The 22,687-nt window shown below is 46.5% G+C and overlaps 1 protein-coding gene across 1 annotated transcript in view; it reads right to left on the bottom strand.

Annotated features, from left to right (window-relative positions):
- CPEB3 (cytoplasmic polyadenylation element binding protein 3) overlaps positions 1 to 22,687 on the bottom strand; it is a 144,374-nt gene that overhangs the window by 45,781 nt on the left and 75,906 nt on the right. The window contains exons 4-5 of the mRNA XM_029059668.2: positions 3,018 to 3,185; positions 1,064 to 1,153 (exon numbers count right to left, since the gene is read on the bottom strand). Coding sequence (XP_028915501.1) covers positions 1,064 to 1,153; positions 3,018 to 3,185 — 258 coding nt within the window. The remainder of the gene's footprint in view (positions 1 to 1,063; positions 1,154 to 3,017; positions 3,186 to 22,687) is intronic.

The following is a 22,687-nucleotide window of genomic DNA, read 5'->3' as shown; positions in this document are numbered from 1 at the left end:
TAGGGGTGGGAGGAAAGATGACTGAAGGAGCAAGTCAGGGCGAGGCAGAAGGGAGTGGGAGAAGAGGAGAGGAGGGCTTAGTCAAGGAAGGCTTCTCGGAGGAGATGTGCCTTCAATAAGGCTTTAAGTGCAGGAGAACAATCATCTGTCTGATGAGAGGAGGGAGGGCGTTCCAGGACAGAGGTAGGATGTGGGCGAGAGGTTGGCGGTGAGATAGACAAGATCGAGGTACAGTGAGAAGGTTAGCATTAGAGGAACGAAGTGTACGGGCTGGGTTGTGGTAGGAGAGCAGTGAGGTAGGAGGGGGCAAGGGGATGGAGAGCTTTAAAGCCAATGGTGAGGAGTTTTTGTCTGAAGCAGAGGTGGATGGGCAACCACTGGAGTTTCTTGAAGAGCTGGGCCAGATGAGACCAGAACGTTTGCTGGTACCTCAGACTCGTTTGCGGTCCGACAAGCCGAGGACCCGGTGACCAGTGGGCCTGTAGGAAAACATGCCGGTCCCAGAGATCCCCATTCCGGTGAGGACGAGTGTTGAGGGGACAAGGGAAGGAAGTGGTCATCCAGGTTCCATGGGTTTCAGTTGGGATAAAAACCCTGGGTTAAAGCTGCGGGTCCATTTCCGTTCAAAGCAAACCTTTCGCTCTCAACTCTCTCCTTATTCGCCACGCCCATCCTCATATTGAGCCTCCCTTTCCCTCGGATAGGGGCTGACCCTACTGGACGACCAGTTTGATCATAGAGGATAGAAGCCCACCGTCTCCCTCCTGCTACCTCAGCATAATGCTGCCATCGTGATCAACAGCCCCTCTTTTCACACTGCTAGCTTCGGGGCACATTTTTTGGTACATTAGGGTCCCGAGGCAAGGCTGTTGAAAAATACGTAACAATAACTGAAATCATAATTGGCTTCAGAAGTTTAACAACTGAAAAAAAGGGATCCCGGTCACTTCCAGGATGGAAAAAACTCAGGCTTTCTTTTTCTATTTTTTCCCTGTGGCACTTATGCAGGAGAGTGAATGCTTATTCTAGAACAGAATGTGGAGACATATTTTAAGCTAATTACCTTTAGGTGGAAAATATGACTTGCTTTCAGCTTTGTGAGGCCAATCCACCACCAGAGGTCCAAACCTCCGAAAGCTGGCAGTGATTTCATCTACAAAAACAAACGAGGAAGCTTAGGGAAAAAATCCTTTGATCAAAAGTGGCAAAATAGACATTCCTACGCGAGAAAACCGAAGGTGCCGTTTTGAAAAAAAAAATATTTTAATGGGAAAAAGTGATGTTATAAGAAATGTCACTAGCCAGTGTACATTTAATTCATTTATAACTGTGCGAACTTGGCTGCTAAAGATACCTACTGATTTTCCCTCTTCAATGGAGAAGCTGTACTGGATTAACTAGAGAAAATTCAGGTTACTAAGAAAAGTGATTTCTGAGTTACAGAGAGAAGCCCCCCACAATAGGAAAGGTTTCTATTCTTGGAAGAGTACAAAAGTGGCCCAAAATATCAAGTTTCCTTGTCATTTTTCTTGATTTCCCAACAAGGTTTAGGCCTGCCTCTGAGACCATTTTTCAGTTATGATAGTCCTTCAGTTTTCCTTACCCCTGCAACAACTCCTACGGAAGTGGGTTGGGTGCATTCTCGCTCATTCTCTCTCTCTCTCTCGCCCTCCTCCGAGAATTAAAGCGAGCCACACCACCCAGTGTAATTTTACCTCCCGCTTGCAATCCACGGTGGAAAATTTTAATCTGGTTTCTAGTCGTTTCTGTGAAACAGCTGGAAGCGTGATCGGGATTCAAAATCTTCCCAGAACTAGCCCCTCGTGAGAAAGTCGAAATCTCTAGGGGTTCATTTCAAAGAAGACTCTCCACCCCTCTGCTTTGATTCACCACGAGCAAACTCTATCCTCCTGCTTCGAGTTACTTTCCCTCCTCAGGGGATTGGATTACCACATGGACATGTGAAGCAGTGTGTGGCTTGAGACTCTCATTTACCCTAACTCGGTTATGCCCGCCCACAGACCACTAGCCCTGGGGCAAGTGCCCTGGAAATGTGAGGAGGTCCCCACACTCCCCACACATGGGCCCCAAGCATCTCTCCTCTTCTCCACATTCGCTCTCCTCTTACTCTCCTGTGTGGGACGTCACCAGGCTTTTTCCCGCTCCGCATCCCCAACTGAAAATGATAATCCTGAAAAAAAAATCAAGTCTCTTCCTCCCCTCTCCTCCCACCTACCTTCCCAAATCAGGGAAATTGCTGGGCGGCTAGTCCGTGACCTATAAGAAGCATGATGGTTTTAAAGGAAGAAATTTCCCTCTTCCCTCGGGACAACCGATTAGAGCCTGCTCCCAGAGAGGCCTTTTTGTTCGGGTGGAGATCTCTATCCACGCGGGTCATGGTTTGGTCTTAAAACATTGCAGACAAATTAAATGACACCGTAAACTACTAGTGACCTGATTTCAAACTCTAGGGGCCTCATGCTTAAAGGACTTAAGGGCCTAGAAGGCGCCAACACTCATCACCTAAGATTTTCATGGAAGTTTTGGACATGGGCCATAATGGAAACCCAAAGGCTGATGAGAGAAGGAAAGGGCGCTTGATGCTGGGTCTCGAGCTTCCTTTTTGATGAGGGGAACCAGCTCGGAGCTTGTGAAGGCCCTGACTTGCCCGGTCCCCTTAAATAACAAGAATCTGCAGCACAGTTTGACACACGGTCTTAGCCGGCTCGGTGCTGCTTCGAGCCCCACGTCCATCCATCCATTCTTCTCTCACTCCTCCATTCTCTCACTCGCCACTGCCACCCGACACCAAAGATTTGGGTTGATTCCTGCTCTCCAGTTGCCACCCCAAAACAATTATTCACCATTGTTAAGAGGAGGAAAAGGGCAGGTCGGCTTCCTCAGTGAGTCAGCCGCCAAGATTCTTTCCACGTAAATGCCAAACGTTGGGTGCTAACAGAGCACGCAACACACACAACACACACACACCCTCACAAATGCACACACACACACAGTACCTTCATCAATGTCAGGAGGCAGGCCTCCAACAAACACCTTTCTAGAATAGCGTTCCACTCGTTCACCATTTTGACAGCGAGTTGGAGAGCTCAGACCGGACGATAAAGACTGATCACCATGACTGTCGTCTAGGAAGCCATCTTCAAAGGGAAAGAGAGAAGACCGACCTGAAACAAATTTTGGAGTTTCTACAGTTAAAATACTTTTTCCAGGAAATTGGATGCTTACTTAGGAGCCCAAACCACCGTATTAAACAATAAGAAGTTGATTCTGGAGTCTAATCTCTTCAGCGTAACTGGAGCCGACGGTGGTAGGACTTTATTAACGTAGACCACCGGGTCTCTGGCGGTAAAAACCGTTATTTATATGGGACAGTAATGGGCCCCTTTCCAAAGGCCAAACAGGGAGGAAAAAATATCTGCATCCTAAACAGAACATCCACATAGATATGCGATACTTTGAATCCACTGTTCCTAACTGCATCTGCTTTAATGTTACATTTTTGCATTAAAATGACAGCACATTTAACGTTGAAAAAAGTTTACGCAAATATAATTAGATGAATTCTAACTACATTTCTGTGTTAGATGGAACTACTCTCTAGCTGAAGCACTTCATACCACCCAGTTCAGTGCCTTATTTTGGTGCAACACTCGGGCACAGTTTACTACTGAAATCGCATTAAGTTTTTCCACCTCTACAACTAGATCGCTTTTCTGTAGTGGAATATACAACCGCATGGTGATATTCCAGCTTGCTACCAAATGTAATATGAGAAAACTGCCCTCTATTGTTTTATGACAGTAAAAATCTTTAATCTAAAAAGGGAAGATGAAAATATTTACCGTGGGCTTTTTGTATGCGTCCCTGCTATCTCCCCTCCCTATATCATAAGCTTGTTGTGGGCAGGGAACATGTCTCCCAACTTGCATTTTACTCCCCAAGCACTCGGTACAGTGCTCTGCCCATAGTAAGTGCTCAATAAATATCGCTGATGATGGTGATGTTATGAGCTCATAGGAAATCAAATTGGTGATGCAACTTCCTCTAAAACATTTGACTGGGACAAGAAGCCAAAGAGGAAATTATGCTACAGTCGCACGTTTGAGGCCCCAGATCCTCTTTATAAGTTCTTGGGGAACGAATACCAATTTTCAGGAAATGGTTTCACTCCCTTCTGGGGCAGGACAGTTCAGACGAACTCCACGTAACAATAGGTGTTTTATTAACTCCCTCCGGAGAGGGCAGAGGTCCCAGGATCATTCATTCATTCATCCCATCGTATTTATCGAGCACTTACTGTGTGCAGAGCACTGTACTAAGCGGTTGGAAAGTACAAGACAGCAATTAAGAGAGAGAATCGGGGGCTATGGCTCCCACCGTGACCCAGAAATACGTGATCCGGGAGACTGACCTGGTGTTTGCCGACCCCTGAAGGTCCCTTCTATTTAAAATGTGAGTCACATGTGGGATGGGGACTGTCTCCAACCTAACCTGTCCCCACCCCAGCGCTTACAACAGTGCTTAACACATAGTAAGCACTTATATATCATTAAAAAAAATCTACCACGTACAGAGCTCGGCACACCGTCAGCCCTTAAATACCACTGCTGTTATTACTAGACTCCCAACAGTGAAATGGGAGAGGTCTCTTTATTCCATTTTGATGGTGCTGGCTGGCACTCAGAGGGCACGGCACTAGGGATTACTAACGAAGCTGAGCAATAGGTACTGGGTGTGGGTTACCCATACGGTGGATAGTTTGGGGTCACGCTGCCAGGATGTTGCTAGGAGAGTGACAGGGTCATGGCAGCGAACATGCCCAATCTGGATTTAAGGACGCTGTGCTAAGGCTTCATTTCTGGAAGAGGTGGGGATGGGAGGAAAACAGGCTGGGGCTCAAAGCATGCCAGGTTTCCACTGCTCCCGGCTAGGTTCTGCCCACCGGTGCCATCTGACTCACCTAAAGAGCTCCCGAATGGAGTGATCTTCGTCCCTCAGCCAAGGAACGTTGGAAGGCCAGGCCCGGCCCTGATAAGGGGTCCCGGCCCCTAGTTCTGGCCTGACTTCTAGCCTCACCCCAGAAGGCCCCTGCCACAAGGCGACCAAGCTGCTGGCTGGTTATCAAGGATTTCGAGCCCTCAATAAAGGAGAGACCTGATGGTGCCTCCTGAGAATTCTGCGGAATGGCCGCAAAACTGCCCTAAACTGCTCCCCTTTAAGTGGATTCCATCCCACCTGAAAGTCTTCTGGCAGTACCCATTGGGTTGCCAATTTGGGATGAGGAAATGGGAAGAGGCAGGAGGAAAGCCAACAGGGAGAGGGAGGAGGCAGGGGCCAGGAAGGGGTGGGAAAACAAAGAACATCTGGACTAAATGAGGTCCTTTTAATATCCACATTTCTTTTAGCTCTGATATAGAGGCTTGGCGGTGCTCATTTTTAACCGGCTCGAAATTCTCACGTTAAACATGCAAACCCCAACCCACTCTCTTCTGGTGGATCCCCACTGGGCACGGCTGAAGGCCGGAAGGAGACAGGCTTGGCCCACTGGAAGCGAGCAAAGTGCAAAGATAAAGGAATAGTCAAAAGATGCGAGAAATTCAATATATATTCAAAATATCGTGAGGGGCAGTGTGGTAAAATGCTCAGAGCATGGGACGGGAGTCAAAAGGACCTAGGTTCTTATCCCACCTCCACCACTTATCTGCTGCGTGATCACTTTGCTTCTCTGTGCCTCAGTTAGCTTATCTGTAAAAGGGGGGTTAAGACTGTGAACCCCACGTGGGCCATGGACCGTGCCCAACCTGATAAGCTTGTACAGTGCCTGGCACATAGTAAGCGCTTAACAAATGCCATAAAAAAGCGATGGTCCGAATGAACAAAAACACTTACGGCTCAAGGGGTTCGTGTAACTTTGGTTCGTAGGCCAAGCAAAAATCTTCACAGGGCCCACCACCAAGAACTGAGTTACCCAGCATCGGGTTTTAACCCTCGCTTGTTCCACCACAGCAACCAGTGCAACGGAAAATATATCGATCAGTCTTGGATGGCGGCTACGGGGCCAGGGCTTAATTCTGCCCGAGAGACAGACTTCAAAATCATAACCGTACAAGTCAACACGAGGGAACTTCAAGGCAGGTTAGTCTATCTAATGTCCTGCAAACTAACCTCTGTCCTCTTACTGTATTCTACCAAAATAGCAGTTCTGGCTTTTGGAAACCAATTCTTTCACTGAAACGATGATGGCGATTTCTCTTTCACTATGAGGCCTGCCAATTTTCCACTTCGGAAACTAGCCCAATCCATTTGTTATTTCAATAAATGCCACTTTATGTCTGCCCCTTGGCTGGGGCGTACAGGACAAAAAAAACACTGTGGAAACAGCACGGGCCTGGGCAGCAGCGTGGCCTAGTGGGAAGAGAACAGGCCTGGGAGTCAGAAGGACCTGGGTTCTAATCCCGGCTCTGCCACTCGTCTGCTGGGTGACCTTGGGCCGGTCGATTCACTTCTCTGGGACTCATTCCCTCATCTGTAAAATGGGGATTAAGACTGTGAGGCCCTCTGGGACATGTCTGTGTCTAATCTAATTAGCTTGTATCTACCCCAGTGCTTAGAACAGTGCCTGGCACACAGCAACTGCTTAACAAATACCACTGAAATAAAAAAGTGAGATTGAGAAGGAGGACCTTAGTGGTATTGTTGGATTCAGTTTGGGCTTGGTGGGGAAGGAGTTAGGGGATGAGGGAGAAAGGGCATGGAAGCTTATCAAGGAGACAGAGGGTTAGATGGATGACAACAGAAAGGGGAGCAGAAGGCTGGGAAGGCAGGCAGGGGCTCGGGCCAAGAAACACAATGAAAGAGAAAAGGAGGGAGGGAGAGAAAGAAACCAGTGCGAAGAGATTTTCGCTCACTAAAGGAACTCAAAAGGAAGAAGAGAAGGCAGAAATCCAAGAAGTGGCTCCAAAAGGGACCTCTGCCCTCACCCTCTATGAGTCTGAGCAGCCCTGAGGCAGAGAGAGCCTGCCCGGTGAAAGACAGCTCACCTGAGAGAAGGAGGAAAGTGGGTCAGGCAGGAAAGTGAGGCCCAGCAGAAGAGGAAGGAGGGAGGACATGAGGTGTTTTTTCTCTCATTCCTCTACTCCATGCCCACTCCTGGTCCCTGGAACTGGAATTCTTGGGTGTTCTGCACTGGAGGCAGGGAGGTTTCAAAGTTGGGTCCCCCCTCCCAATACACAGACACACACACACACACACATGGACAAATCCCTCTCCGCACCCCCGACCCACACCTGAAATAGCAGGCTAGGGGCTGCCCAGAACATTAAAGCCATAGATCGGCCAAACCCCAGCTTTCCACCACCATGGTGGGAAAGGAGTCGGGGTGGGAGGGAAGAGGTGAAAGCAAGAAAGCCCACCTTCCCTCCATGACCAACCATAAAGAAGTTCTGCTAGCTGGACCGCCCGGGCGTGGGAGGGACGGGGGAAGGGAGGGTGGCGGGCAGGGAGGGTGGAGCTAAAGTAAGATGCCACAATCGACCACAGCAAGAATCAAAAAAGTGGCGACGGTGAGGAGTTCCTCTTGCACGTGGGTGGCTTTGCCTTGCTAGGGAAGGCTGGAAGCCGCCATCACACTGGTGCCCCGTGTGCCACCCACCCACAGTGACTCCAGCTGGCCTTGCCCCTGCTTTGGTGGCCGTGGGCTGGTGGGGGACAGGTGGCCCCCCCATGGACCCTGGGGCAGGGGAGGACAGCAGCACTGGCTCTTCGTGCAGTCCGGCGAGGACTACGGGAAGATAGGAACGTCACCCGGGTGGCCTGGGGCTGTGACCTGCCAGCAGAAAGCAGTATGGCCTAGCGGGTAGCGCCCGGGCGGCATGAGGATCTGGGTTCTAATCCCAGACCTGCCACTTAGCTGTGGGACCTGGGGCAAGTCACTTAACTCCTCTGTGGGACATGGACTGTGTCCAACCTCATTATTTTCTATCTACCGCAGCGCTTAGAACAGTGCTTGGCTCATAGTAAATGCTTAACAAATGCCATTAAAAGAAAAAGAGTAGACCTGCCATCTTGCCTCTATATCCAACCCCTTTCTGGCACCACAGGGCAGAGGACACTACTTATGGCTACCCTTCCTACTCAAAACCCTGTAGGGGGGGTGAGCAAATGGCCCCTGACCCCAAAAAGCAGGTTGCTACTTTTTAATTCTGCTAGATCTTAACACCTCCAGCTTCCTCTGAAGCTACTTTTCTGCCTGAGATGGTTTCACTCTCTAAATCCCCGCCATTCCCTTCATACTGATCATACCGCGTGTGCAGAAATTGTCTTTAAAGGAAATCACTGTAATAATAATAATAATAATGTTGGTATTTGTTAAGCGCTTACTTTGAGACAAGCACCGTTTTAAGAGCTGGGGTAGATACAAGATAATCAGATTGTCCTCCATGGGGCTAACAGTCTTCATTCCCATTTTACAGACGAGGTAACCGAGGCACAGAGAAATTAAGTGACTTGCCCAAGGTCACACAGTTGACAAGTGGCGGAAGTGGGAATAGAACCCACGACCTCTGGCTCCCCAGCCCGGGCTCTACCTACTGATAGTTCTTTGTAATGAAATGGACCCCTGGCTCCATGAGAAATCTGTAAGTTTGACTGTGTGCTTGCTGCCTTGAAAATGGAGAAACTATCAAGAACAGCTGCAGAGAAACAGTGTGGTCTAGTGGGAAGAACTCAGGCTTGGGAGTCAGACGTCTTGGATTCTAAATCCTGGCTCTGCCACTTGTTTACTGTGTGACCCTGGGCAGGTTGTTTAACTTCTCTGGGCCTCAGTTACCTCATCTGTAAAATGAGGAATAAGAATGTGAGCTCCAGGTGGGATGTAGACTGTGTTCACCCTGATTAGCTTGGATCTACCCCAGTACTTAATACAGTGCCTGGCACATAGTTGACACTTAAGTAGCATTTTAAAAAAACAGTTTTTAAACAATGACACGGTGTACAAAATTGGTCTCATATTTTGAATAAGAAAGAAGTCTTCGAAACTGTTAAAAACTGTTAAAAATAACCACAGGGACCCAACTGCCTGTACTGCTTGTCCTTTCAGTATAGAACGGCAGGCCCCAAGGGGCTCAGACATAACAGTGAAATGAACTCACAGATTGTGACCTGTGACCCCCACATATTAAGATGACAAATCTTTCCCTCCTCAGCTACAGGGGAGTATTATCCAAGGGCTGCGATTACTTGTAGAAGAGACAGAGCAGATCATAGAGGGGAGAATACCCAGAAATGACATTGGAAAGTCAACTTTCTATTTCACTTACAAGAAGCAGCACACCAAAAGCACCAGGTTGAACACAGTGAGTTGCCACAAGTCGTTATTAAAACCAGAAAGAAGTTGATTCCACAGGAAAACCATGGAGTATTTTAGAGACAGATAAATCAGTTCTCAGATTGAACATGAGCATAGCAAATAGTGATTCTCCTCTCACCTGCACACATCTGACAAGCAAAAAGATTGAAATTAAAGAAAAAAAAAGTCTTTACCTCGTCTCCGCCCATAGCTCCTGGCTGCATGTAAACACAGAAGAAAACCGTGGGTATTTTTTCTTTTTACATAACTTCAGCTCCAGAAATGATAAAAAAAAAAAGCTAAACAGAAGCATTTTTCCAGTCTTCCCAGAATGAAATGAAATGCTGTAGAGATGATGTTCGATCACATAGCAGGGATGTCTTTATCCAAGGTAAACTAGCAACCTAAATTTGGAATTATCCAACTTGATCAAACAGATCCTGGGGTACCGTTCTTGGCGTTTGAGACTATTTCACAGAGCTACAGAAATCCCAGAGCGATGAGAAAGGGGGGAGCGTCACTCAGCAAACTCGGCTCTCTCGTCATGGCGGAGGTTACGTTCTCAACAAATCCAGCATTAAGTAAAACTGGCATTATGGCACCCACACCTAACGTGTCTGCTAATTTGATTGCATTGTGCTCTCCCAAGAGCTCAGTATAGTGTTCTGCGCATAGTAGGCTCTCAACAAATAGGATTTCTTGATTAACTGATGCATTTTAACTGCCCACAACCATTTCTTCCAACGTCACACTGTGCACTATCAAGATATTTCAGAAGAACGCCTGCCCAGTTTCCAAACGGTGAACAATCCAAAATGCACAGCGAGAACACAAAGTTTGTTTTTTAGCGAAAAATAGATTCGGCATTCCGTGAATCTTAGAAAGGGGAGCAGTCCAACTCTGTCCTTCACAATCCTGGAAATTAGGATGATTCCTTATTAAGTATTCCTCATTAGGACCCTTTTGTCTGGAGGGAGAGCAAAACTACTGAATAAACCTATTCAGTAAAAATAAACCCATCGGCAAGGATCAGAGCATACTACAGGGAGATTTTGAAAGCTAGATAGCATTTTCAGCCTTCCCAATTAAAGCTTCTCAGTTGCAATCAATCAAATGGTATGCACTGAGCACTTACTCTGTGCAGAACACTGTACTAAGTGCTTAGGAGAGTACAGTACAACAGAGTTGGTAGGCACATTCCCTGTCCACAGAGAGCTTACATTCTAGATGGGGAAACAAACTTTAAAGTAATGGATGCGTACATAACTACTGAGGGGCTGAAGGTGAGGTGAAGAAAGGGTAAACATCCACATTTGAAAAGATCCAGGGCCACTAGCCCCTTAAAGGCAGATATAAACCACTAAATGAGATTTCTGAAGCTGGGCAAGAAAGGATTGGTATTTTTGACATCTGGAGGGAGGGCCACAAGGGCCCCATGACCCAAAAGGAAGAAAAAAAGGGGGCTGACAAAAAGTGGCTGGGGTCCTTCCTGGCATTCTGATCTGAGCCCCGGATGGTCAAGTCAGTGTGAGGCCGTGCAATCGGGGCGGGGAGATGCAGAGGAGACAAGATATGGAGAGGCAGAAACACTAGATCTCGGTCACCGCAGAAGGTCACTGCTCTTCACGAAGAAGAGAACAAAGGAGTGAGAAACTGGAAACCTACCTAGTGGCAGTTTCCCTAAAGCCTATCTGCTTTTGAAGGACTCGGGCTTGCATCCTAGCCCAAAGTGACCCAGCTGGTTTAGGCCCAGAGAACTTCAAGACCGTTAAGTTCGTGGTGGGCAGGAAATGCGTCTGATATATCGTACTCTCCCAAGAGCTTAATATGATGCTCTGCACACAGTAAGCGCACAGTAAGTACAACTGACGGGCTGAATGACAGAGAGGCCAAAAAGCCACTGATGTTGGATCCAGAATTCAAGCAAAGCGTTAAAGAGAAGAGAAGGGGAAGAAGAGGGAAGACAAAGGGCAGGGTAGGAAGAACTCTTCCTCCTCCGCCTGCTTCCTGCTCCTCCCCTCCCAGCCATCTCACATCTGAGAACTCTTCCTGGAGCCACGCAGCGGGGCCTATTTTCTTAAGGTCCAATTTTACTTGTGGCTTCTCCTCTTTCCCGCGAGGATTTCATTTCAATTGCAGAAGGCAAATTCACACAATGCCATGACAAATGTAGAATCGTCTCTCTCGTCTACTCCAAACATTTCAAGTAGATTAGTAAGGCAATAAAAGAAAAAAAAACTAGATAAAAATAGAGCAATCTATAACCCAGAATTCCCTCATTTAAAAAATCAGGAAGTTTAGTAGCCTTCCTTTATTGGAAATTGCTTTAGGAAAAATTAAATATGATTAATTGAAAAGGTGGTTTCTATAAAAAGCACTGCAGAAAAGAAAGCGATACCTAAAACTAAACCATTTTACAATACAAAAATGTTTGAAAGTTTAAAGCTTTTAGTTTCCAGAGTGCTTTGTACTAAAAAAAAATTACAAGATGGCATATTTTTTCACACAATTTTCTATAATACAGCATATGTTTCATCAATGGTTTCCTCTGAAAAGACCATTCAGAATCAAAGCACCAACCCTCCGCTGTGGGCTGTGATCCTTAGTGTACGGTACTGCATACAGAAGGCACTCAATCAATACTACTCTTTGATTTTGAGTTGATTTATGTCAAAGTAGGGAAAATGCATCATTTTGGCTTAGTCCAAAGATCTTGGCAGCATTCTGTCCAGAAATGTAGTGGAACATATGACTATGAGTAATCTCTTCCTTTTTAAAGAAATGGCTTTATATTTTCTCTCAGATGATACCCCAAATCTCCCCATCAAGAAAATCAATCAAGAGTATTTCTTTAAGGAGCGCTTGCTGGGTGCAGAGCACTGTACTAAGCGCTTGGACTAGCGCAATACCCGTTGGTAGACGTGTTCCTTGCCCACGGTGAGCTTCCCGCTTAGAGAGAAAACACTGGAAATGCTTCATCTCCGTTCATAATCAGTCTCTCTGACCACCTCAGCCACAGAACTCCAACGCCACAGACCTTACCATCAGCAGGGAGAAGGCTATTTCCTAACCTGTGGACTGAAATCGTTTCCCAGCACCTTCCACGAGTCCAATTCTGGGCATCTGCAGATTTCCCCTGTATCTGCAGAGTCTTGAGATTCAGGCTGGGTGTTACAGGGTTTGGGGGGGGGGGGGAGAATCATGAAGGGATAGGAGGTGGGAGAGTACAGAGAAGCAGCATGGATCAGTGGAAAGAGCCCGGGCTTGGGAGTCATAGGTCATGGGTTCGAATCCAGACTTTGCCACTTAGCTGTGTGACTGTGGGCAAGTCACTTCACTTCTCTGTGCCTCAGTTTCCTCATCTGTAAAATGGGGATTAAGTACGAGCCTCACGTGGGACAACCTGATTACCCTATATCTTCCCCAGCGCTTAGAGCAGTGCTCTGCACATAGTAAGCACTTAACAAATACCAACATTATTATTATTATAGAAACACTGTCCTGGGGTGATCAGGGGCTGAGGGCATCAACCACACTCCCCATCTTGCCTGTGTTACCCAATTCTAGCAGAAATTCAAGTGACAGAAGTATCCAAGAATCTAACTGCTTTCAAGGGTCAGCTCCCATAGGGACTAGGGCCTAGGTTACTCCTAAGTGCCTGGTTTTGTACTCTACAAAAACCAAAGACAGCAGAGAGAGAGAGAGAATATATGTTTGTACACATATGCATAGGAAGACAAGCACCCTTGAGAAACACACTTCTTGGAGGTAGGGGGGAAGAGGAGGGAGGAAACAGGATGAAAGTTCAAAGAGAGAAGAAAAGGGACTCTGAAACTGAAGATAAGTGCTTAGCAAAGTGCTCTGCACGTGGAAAGTTTCAGTACGTACCACTGATTGATAAAGGATACAAAAACCATCCTTGAGATAAACGATAGAAAAATCCACACCCCTTCCCAAGTCGCACGGGAAAAAGCATCAAATGGAAAAACCGGAGAGAGGAAGGTTCACCAGTCTGCTTTGGAGAGCGAGAGATTAGAAGGAGGACTAGATGTTGGATTTTTCTCTGGCGTGACTGCTGGTGGGACAGGCTGGACAGAACGTCCCTGATCCTGAGTCAAAGGGCTTAAAATAGGGCCAAAACCAAAATGAGTGTGGGAGGGCAAGAATTCGGTCCCTTGTTTCCTGAGGGGACAGTTGGAAAAACTGGACACTCAGAGTTGTTCCAGTGACCTCTGTCCTACACAAGCCCCTGCCGGCAAAAGGAGAAGGAACAGACATCATGGCACAAGTGGTCAACAAAGTGCTCGGAAAAACAATAAATACGGTTTGGCTTGTTTTTTCCTAATGCCGAATAGGAGGGGCAGAATGCTGCTTGGTGATCTCTCTGAGGAGATTAGAGTACCAGGTCCTTTGGAACAAGGATTACGTTGTCTACATTTATTTTACTTTTCCTAGCAATTAATACAGTGCTCCGACACGATAGGCGGATTGCTGTGACTTACTAAGGAGAGAGGCCAAGGACAGACAAGAATCAGAGGGAATGATAGGAGGAAGGCCCATGCTAGAGACGAGCCTCCAAAAGAAGGCTGGTTTTACTAATCAATCAATCAGCGAGCAATAATCAATCAATTATTGAGCACTTACTGCAGGCAGATCACTGTACTGAATGCTAGGGATAATACCAGGACAACCTGATTACCCTGTATCGACCCCAGTGCTTAGAACAGTGCTCTGCACATAGTAAGCGCTTAACAAATACTAACATTATTATTATTACAATGCAACAGAGCTGGAAGACATTATCTGCCCATGAAGGGCTTATTGTTTAGATGGGAAGACAGACATTTAAATTATGCATATGCACATAAGTGCTGTGGGGATGATGATGGGGTGAATCGAACACAAGTGCTTAAAGGGTAGAAATCAAAATCAGTCAGTCGGCTAACTGTCCTTACTGTGCGCAGAATGCTGTACTAAACGCTTGGGAGAGTACAATATAACAGATACATTTCCTGCCCAAGGTTGCCAGGGCAAAGCAGAAGGGAGAGGGAGAAAGGGAGAAAGGGAGACGAGGATTGCAGGCGGGAAAGCCTGCTGGAGCAGATGTGATTTTACTAAGGCCTTATTAAAGCCTTACGGAACACTTTGTGAAAAGATGTCTGAGCATAGAGCATTTCTCCATGCGGGATCCCTAAACTTTGCCCCAAGTCATTGTGCTATCCTCCCCCCACCCCGTTCCTGTGAAAATGGGCACCACTTAATAATGTTGGTATTTGTTAAGCGCTTACTATGTGCCGAGCACTGTTCTAAGCGCTGGGGTAGACACAGGGGAATCAGGTCGTCCCACGTGGGGCTCACAGTCTTAATCCCCATTTTACAGATGAGGGAACTGAGGCACAGAGAAGTTAAGTGACTTGCCCACAGTCACACAGCCAACAAGTGGCAGAGCTGGGATTCGAACTCATGAGCCCTGACTCCAAAGCCCGTGCTCTTTCCACTGAGCCACGCTGCTTCACTTCTGAACCATTCACCCTGGGGGGCAGGGGCTGAGGTGGAAGGGTGTTTAAAATACAGGACATCAAAGGTACCCTGTGCCATATCCACACCTGGATGAGGAAACTACCCAGCTGAGACCTGAATTGTCTGAAAAAAAAAACTGGTTGAATGAGTTCTCTCTCCTGGTCACTGGCCACCACCCTGCCTTTAACTCCCTGCCCTTCTTAGAGGGCTTTCTTTTTTTTTTAAAAAAAAGTTATTAAGTGCTTACTATGTGCTAGACACTATAATAAGGCCTGGGGTTGGACGGTGTCCCTGTTCCACATGGGACCCCCATCTTAATCCCGTTTTACGGAAGAGATAACTGAGGCACTGAGCAGTTAAGTGACTTGTCCAAGGTCACACCGCAGACAAATGGCTGAGCCAAGATTAGAAGCCAGATCTTTCTAATCCCCAAGTCTCTACGTGCTAGACCACTCTGCTTCCAGTTCCAAAGTTCTGGATGAATAGATCTACTAACGTCACCAGTCCTATCTAGGAATATTAATGGCACCTTTAGGTGTAAATTTAATGGGGAGAAAGACCCCTTTGAATTTTAATATTCAAAAGCAACACTGAAAAACATTAAAGATTTAACCTTCCATTAGCTGGACAAATATTCGGATGATACAAAGTGGACGAGAAGCGGTACGTTAGCCAATTTAAAAGGATATCAAAGCCTCTCCACTCTTCCTACACCTCTCCTCCTGGTGCTCTAAGAGCTGACTGCTCAGCTCCAGCAGGCTAGGAGGTGGTCCAGCCGGCTAGCTACTATTTGGCATTCAAAGCCGCTAATAAGCATCATCCAAAAATCCTAAGCAGAGTCAAATGTTGTTAGCCCCTCAGCCGTTTCGAAACAAATATTTTCCTCTATTCTTTATGAATGCGATACATTAGCGGGTGAATTTTTCATTCAGATCAACTGGCGTGGTAGTCTCCAAAGCATATGTTTCTTGGAAGGATCCTTCCTCGGACCAAGAATAAGCACTCAAACTACACTGAGGATGTGTATTATCTAAATTAAACCAAGGGTTGCAGTCCTATTTGAAATACTCAAAGGAGCTTCGTGCCTGAGAGTGAGCGTTCAAAATGAGGGCTTTGACACTAAGCAGTTGTAAACTCTCGTTGATGTGCAACTAGTAATAATAATAATCATGGTATTCGTTAAGTGCTTCCTATGCGCCAAGTACTGTTCTGAGCGCTGGAGGAGATACAAGGGAGTCAGGTCATCCCACTTGGGGCTCAGAGTCTTAATCCCCATTTTCCAGATGAGGGAACTGAGGCCCAGAGAAGCAAAGTAACTTGCCCAAGGTCACACAGCAGACAAGTGGCGGAGCTGGGATTAGAACCCACGTCCTCTGACTCCCAGGTCTGTGCTACTCCCGCTGAGCCACGCTGCTTCCCCAGACTCTCCCAAATGCTTAGTACAGTGCTCTGCACACAGTAAGTGCTCAATAAACCCAATTGACTGACCAACGTGGCCCGCTCTTTGCCCCTCTGCTGCTCTCTCTGCTTCCCAGACCCACGCGATATCCCGGAGGCGCGGCCCCTCCTGAGCTCCGTCGGCTGGGCTGCATCCATGCAGCTTTAGGCCACGGTAGTTCCACGCCCTGAAAGTTTTTCAGACCTGCCTGGATCTGGGAAAAGCAGTGAGGGAGTGATGCAGCATTTTCCATCTAATTCTCCCAAGGCTTTGGCATGGCCATTTGCAATTCACTGGGCCTGAGATAGCAGGCCGCAATTTGGGATGAAAAGCCCATAGTCAATGTGAGCAGAACTTGTGTTCAATCAGAGCCAGCCCTGGCAGCTGAGCACTCCATCTGGGTCCCACGATATTGACATAGTGTGATTCTTATGCCTAGCACCTCTAATAAATGATATTTTAGATAGTAGAGGCATTCCCTAAAATAATATCCTCATTTATCTTGATTTGAGTCTAATTCACTGTCTATTAACATTCTCAAAAAAAAAAAAATCAAGCAAAAACTTCTCTTCATAGACTCTCTGTACTCCTGCTACTGCCCATCTCACTCAGACAATCGCATTGGTGGAGCATTTACTGTGTGCAGAGCACTGTTCTAAGCACTTGGGAGAGCACCATACAACAGTAAACAGTATTCTCCACTCCTCCCGGAGACCCTAATCACACCTCACTTTGGATTCTCCTGCCTCTGACTCCTCACCTAGGTTCTTCCCTCAGCCATGTACTCCCTCCCCGACCCTAATCTGACAATCCACAGCTCTCCTCACGTTCAGGGGCCTCATCCTCCAACACGGGATGCAGGGTGGTCTAGTTGGAGAACCTGGGTTCTAATCCTTCCTCCGTCACCTGTCCGCTACGGAACCTTGGACAAATCACTTCTCTGGATCTGTTACCTGATCTGTAAAATGGGATTAAATCCTCCTCCTTCCTATTTAGACTGTGAAGCCCATATAATACAAAGACTGCATTATAAGATCCAAACTGATTATCTTGCATCTGCCCCAGTGCTCAATAAATACCAGCATTAGAGAAAGAGCAAGAGGGAATGTCTGAGAATAAAAGGCCCCTATGGATAAGATAACGGGAATGGCCACAACCCAATGGGGAGAAAGGAGCAGAAGCTTATGAAAAATTCAGGGTTTTCAAGAGCCTTTGCATTAAGAAATGTTTCTCTTCCAAGGTCAGTCACAGATGCCCAGTTATGAGTTGGCAAAGCAGCCCAAAGTAACCCCCCTTAGGAAACGCCAGACATCCCTGAGGGTCAAAATGCCTGCAACCTTGCCTGCTACCTGACTTCAAAGATATGATTTTCAACTGACTAAAATCTGGAATGTCCCAGGGAGAAAAATGGAACTTCTTGTTGGTCGTCAAGAAGTATCACCGAAACCAGAAAGAGAACTTTAGAAGGGGCATGCTAAAAAACAGTAAACTGCAATTATACGGTGTGGCCGAGTGGGGCAGGGAATGCGTCTGCTTATTGTTGTGTCGTATTCTCCCAAGCATTTAGTACAGTAATTGCTCAATAAATATGACTGACTTAATAATGAGAGCACAGGCCTGGGAGTCAGAAGGACCTGGCTTCTAATCCTGTCTCTGCAACTTCTCTTTGCCTCAGTTACCTCAGCTGTACGATGGGATTACGGTTGTGAGCCCCAAGTGGGTCATGGGCTATGTCTAATATAATTATCTTGCATATACCACAGCATTTAGTACAGTGTATGGCATAAAGTAAGTTTAACAGATACCAGAAAAAATGTCAACCAATATCATCAGTGGTACTTACTGAGTGCTTACGGTGTGCAGAGCACTGTACTACATGCTTAGGAGAGTACAGTCGAATTGGAAAACACAATTCCAACCCTCAAGGAGTTTACTATGTAGGGGAAAGATAGGCACTAAAAATACAGGTAGTGGGAAGCAAAAGTTTTTACCCAAGTGCAACCACAGGGGGAGGGGGTAAGTGAGTACCCAAGGACCTAGGTGATGTGAAAGGCCTAAACTAGTAGTAATGGGTAAAATGGGATGTGGAGATGAGAGATTAATCAAGGAGATGTGATTTCAGAAGGACTTTGAAGAAGGGAAGAGCAATATTCCACCAGATGTGAAGACGCAGGGTTCCAGGCAGAAGGGAGGACTGGAGCGAAAGGTCAGTGTCGGGAAGATCAGAATGAGGTACGGTGAGTAGGTTGGCTTGAGAGGAGTGAAGCGCACAAGCTGGGGTATAGTGGGAGAAGAACAAGGATCAGTAGAGTAAGGAAAGAGCCGATCGAGTCACAAGGGTTTCGGTTTGATACGGAAAAGAATGAACAGCTATTGGAGGATTTTGTGGAGCGGGGAGATGTATGTAAAATTCCTTCTTAGAAAAATGATCTGGGTGGCAGACTGCTGTACTGTCTGGAGAGAGGGGAAAAAAAATGGAGCCAGGCAACTGTGTGAGGAGTTGCAGTCGTCGAGTAAGGATATGATAAATCACGGCAAGAAACATGGAAAATGTTGTCCCTAAATTAACCACAAAAAAGCACAAAGCTACACACCCATTCCCTGGTCATCACCTCCCAGCTCCTCTAGAAGATATGACTTACTAGTTGCCAAGCAACTTGGGTATTTGGGTCAGGGAAGTGAAGATGACAAGATAGAGTAAGGCCAGAAGATTCTCATCGGACGAAAGCCCCCTCCAGCCAACTAGCAAGTGATGGGTTCAAATCAGAGTTGTCCCTCGTGGAAGATAGGAAAAACCAGCAGCCGCAGTACTGTTCGGAGGCCCGAGACCCCCAGTTTTCAGGAGGCAAGAGTTGGGGCCAATTGTCCAGAACAAGAGTTCCAGAGTGGACTCAGCCTCGGCCTGTGGGAGAAGGGGGAGTGGAAGGACAGCGTTATGGGCAGGGAAGATATCCACTAATTCTGTTGTATAGTACTTTTCCGAGCGCTTAGTACAGCTCTGCACACAGACGGTGTTCAATAAATGCCATCGACTGGTCAAAAAGCACCAAACCCCTCTGTCAGAGACAGTATTGATTTGAATCTGGAAGTGGAGCTATAGAGAGGGACCTGTCTGCTATCACCGAATGTCTCACCTGGCACCTCAGGTCAGCCAGCCAGGACTCACCCACACTCCTCTGGCTCCTGGCAGGAAAGCAGCGATAACCTCCCTCTCCTTCCCAGCCCAAGGCACACAGAATCTCAGGGAGATTCAGATAATGATAATGACGGTATTTGTTAAGCGCTTACTATGTGTCAAGCACTCGTATGAAGCGCTGGGGTAGATACAAATTAATCAGGTCGGATTAAGTCAATGTCCCACACGGGGCTCCTGGTCTTATTCCCCATTTTGCATATGAGGTAACTGAGGTCCAGAAAAGCGAAGTGACTTGCCCAAGCTTGCAGCCGAGCACCAGAGCCGGGATTAGAACGCAGGTCCTTCTGAATCCAAAGCCCGTGCTCTAACTGCTAGGTCATGTTGCTTCAGATCTGTAGGGCCTGGAAGGCCGAGGATTGGATTGAAGATTGGCAGACACAAAAGCTCCTACCGCAAGCTCCTTCTAAGTGCGGTTGTCTCGGAGACGGCTCGTGCAGTAACACCGCTCATTTCCATCTTCGGCCCAGCCGGGCCGAAGGTGCCTTTGTTTCCTCTGAGTTAGCATGAAGAGTTCGCAAGAGCTTGGTCCCAACAGATTGAGCATTTACCTGAATTCGGCAAAAGTGCCAGGGAACGGGGACGGTTCCTTTCGCTCAACTGGGTGGCGCTCGAAAGTTATATGGCACCGTACCCACAAAAGATTCAATCAGGGGTGCTTGACATTCTAATCCAAGCAGTCAGACAAATGTTGTCGCTAAGTTTCTAAAGCTCCAAGAGTTAACGTTTTAAAACTCAACTCTACCAATCCCATCTGCTTCCTTCCACCCCAGCACTTTAGTAAAGTCCTTGGAACACAGTAAGCACTTGACACAATTATTCCATTCAGTCGGAAAGTTGCTTAGAACGGGGAAGCAGCGTGACCTAGTGGGAAGAGTCTGGGTTCTAATACCAACTCTGCCATTTGCCTGATGCGTGACTTGGGCATGTCACTTAACTTCTCTGTGCCTCTCTGTAAAAGACTTTGAGCCCAATGGGGGACAGGCCCAATTATCTTGTATTTACCCCAGCACTTAGTACACGGTCTAGCACATAGTAAGCACTTAACAAAAAACACAATTACTATTAGGTAGGCAAATTTAAAAAAGATGTATTCCATTTGAAAAAATCAGATTTACAATAGAGAGGGGAGACACTTTGATATTTTGGCAAGGACCTTAGTAAACTGACTGACGTGGCCAAAAGAATGCTGGTCAACTATTTTCTTAATAGTTTTTAAGTGCTTTCCTCTGCCCATAGCATCTAATGCAGGGACATGTCCCTCGTGGGCCCTCAAGTGACTGTCACTTATCTCAAGGAAGACCTGGGCCACCCACCCCAATGGACCATAGGCAAACAGGAGGAGGAAGAGGGAGAGGAGGAGGAGGGAAGACTGGAGAATATCCCCTCTCTCCCTCTGCTCGGACATCAGAGGCCAGAGCGAGGGACAGCAAAGTAGGAAAAGAGGCGAAAAAGTCAGAAACCCGAGAGGCTGCAAACGGACACCTCCCGGCTGCTACTCTCAGCAAGGCCCTGCTGAGCTGAGGTACTCTTAAACTGCTCAGTTTCTGAAAATGACAGATCTCAACTTATAAATGTGATTGCTACTAAAGACAAACAGATACAATGCAGAAGCATCTCTTTGAAGCGTTGATCCTGCCTCAAAGGTCTGACAGGTCTATGGGGCTTAACCGGCTCCCACTGGTCCTAGAGAAATCTCAGTGGCTATGCTGACAACTAAAACTAATAATAATTTAAGTAGCAAGGTGAAGTTGCTCCCGGGGAACTGGCTGGCTCAATTCCATGTTACTCTAAGCTATGAGATCTATGTCCACAGCTCATATATACATATATATATATATGTATCTGTAATTTATTTATCTATTTATTTATATCAACGTCCGTCTCCCCCACTAGACTGTGAACTCAGGAATGTGTCTGTTGCTATATTGTACTCTCCCAAATACTTAGTACAGTGCTTTGCGCACAGTAAGCGCTCAGTAAATACGATTGAATGGATGAATCGGACTCTATAAGTCAGGAAGGTTTAGGAATTGAATGTCAAGCCCAAAGCCAAAGTGACTTTCCTTCCCTCTACTCTTATTAACTTGCCATTTTCTAACAGGACATCATAAAGAAAAAAAGGCATCTAAGAAAAAAATGCTCAGTAATGGGTCTGAGGCAGTGGAGGTTTAGCGCACATCTCCTTTACCCAAGATGACCACAACCCCTGGTCTGCGCCGATGTGAATAACCAACCCCTAAATGACCATGTGATCGTCTCAGCAATCATGCCATCAACCCGGATGGCTTTAAGGGGACATGTTCTTCATTTCGCCCTTTATTACCTACATTTTCTCTTTACTCCTCCACCTCAAGACCCAACTCCCTAACTCTCCCATTGGAAATGACAGACTGATCCCGAGACTTCAGGATCGAGGAATTTCCGAGGCAACTGGTTGTAACGTTAGCGGTTTTGAACAGCACTCCTTGTTCTCTCTATTCTGGTCATGTTTCTGCTGGGGAGAGTAGGAGAGTAGGAGGAGAGTAGGGGTACAACACAGTGGGATGTTTACATGGAGGATTTTTTTTAAAACATATAGGAGCTATTTGCGGTCAACAAGTGGACATAAGGGAAAGTATTTTCATTTCATTTTATTTGAAACAAATGAGAAGTTTGGGGAGGTTTGTTTTTTTTTCCATTCAAGAAGCTGCAGCTGACAGGACATCTCAGAAGACCAGTTTTCTAACAAAGTTAGGGTTTTTCTTCCCTTTCAGTATATCTTTAAATGATTTATTATACTTTTTTATTCATATTAATGTCTATCTTCCCTTCTAAACTGTAAGCTCATTATGGACAGGGAAGACATCTGCTAATTCTCTGGTACTGTACTCTCCCAAGGGCTTAGAACAGTGCTCTGCACATATTAAGTGCTCAGAAAATGTCATTAATTGATTGATTGACTTCTCAGCAGTAACTCAAGAGGAGATCTCCTGCCTTCTCTCAGAATCGACGCCTACCCCCCGACCCATGCCTCAACTCCATCCCTCGGCAAATTATCGAAATACTTGCCCCATCCCTTTTCTCCCTGACCGCCAACTTCAACTGTTCACTCTGTTCTTTCCCACTGCTTTCAAATGTGTTCATGTCTCCCCATTCTCAAAAAAAAAAAAAAAAGCCTCGACTTACA

Source organism: Ornithorhynchus anatinus, chromosome 3, assembly GCF_004115215.2.
Source record: "Ornithorhynchus anatinus isolate Pmale09 chromosome 3, mOrnAna1.pri.v4, whole genome shotgun sequence".
Classification (NCBI taxonomy): domain Eukaryota; kingdom Metazoa; phylum Chordata; class Mammalia; order Monotremata; family Ornithorhynchidae; genus Ornithorhynchus; species Ornithorhynchus anatinus.
This window is presented reverse-complemented; position numbering and strand designations above follow the sequence as displayed.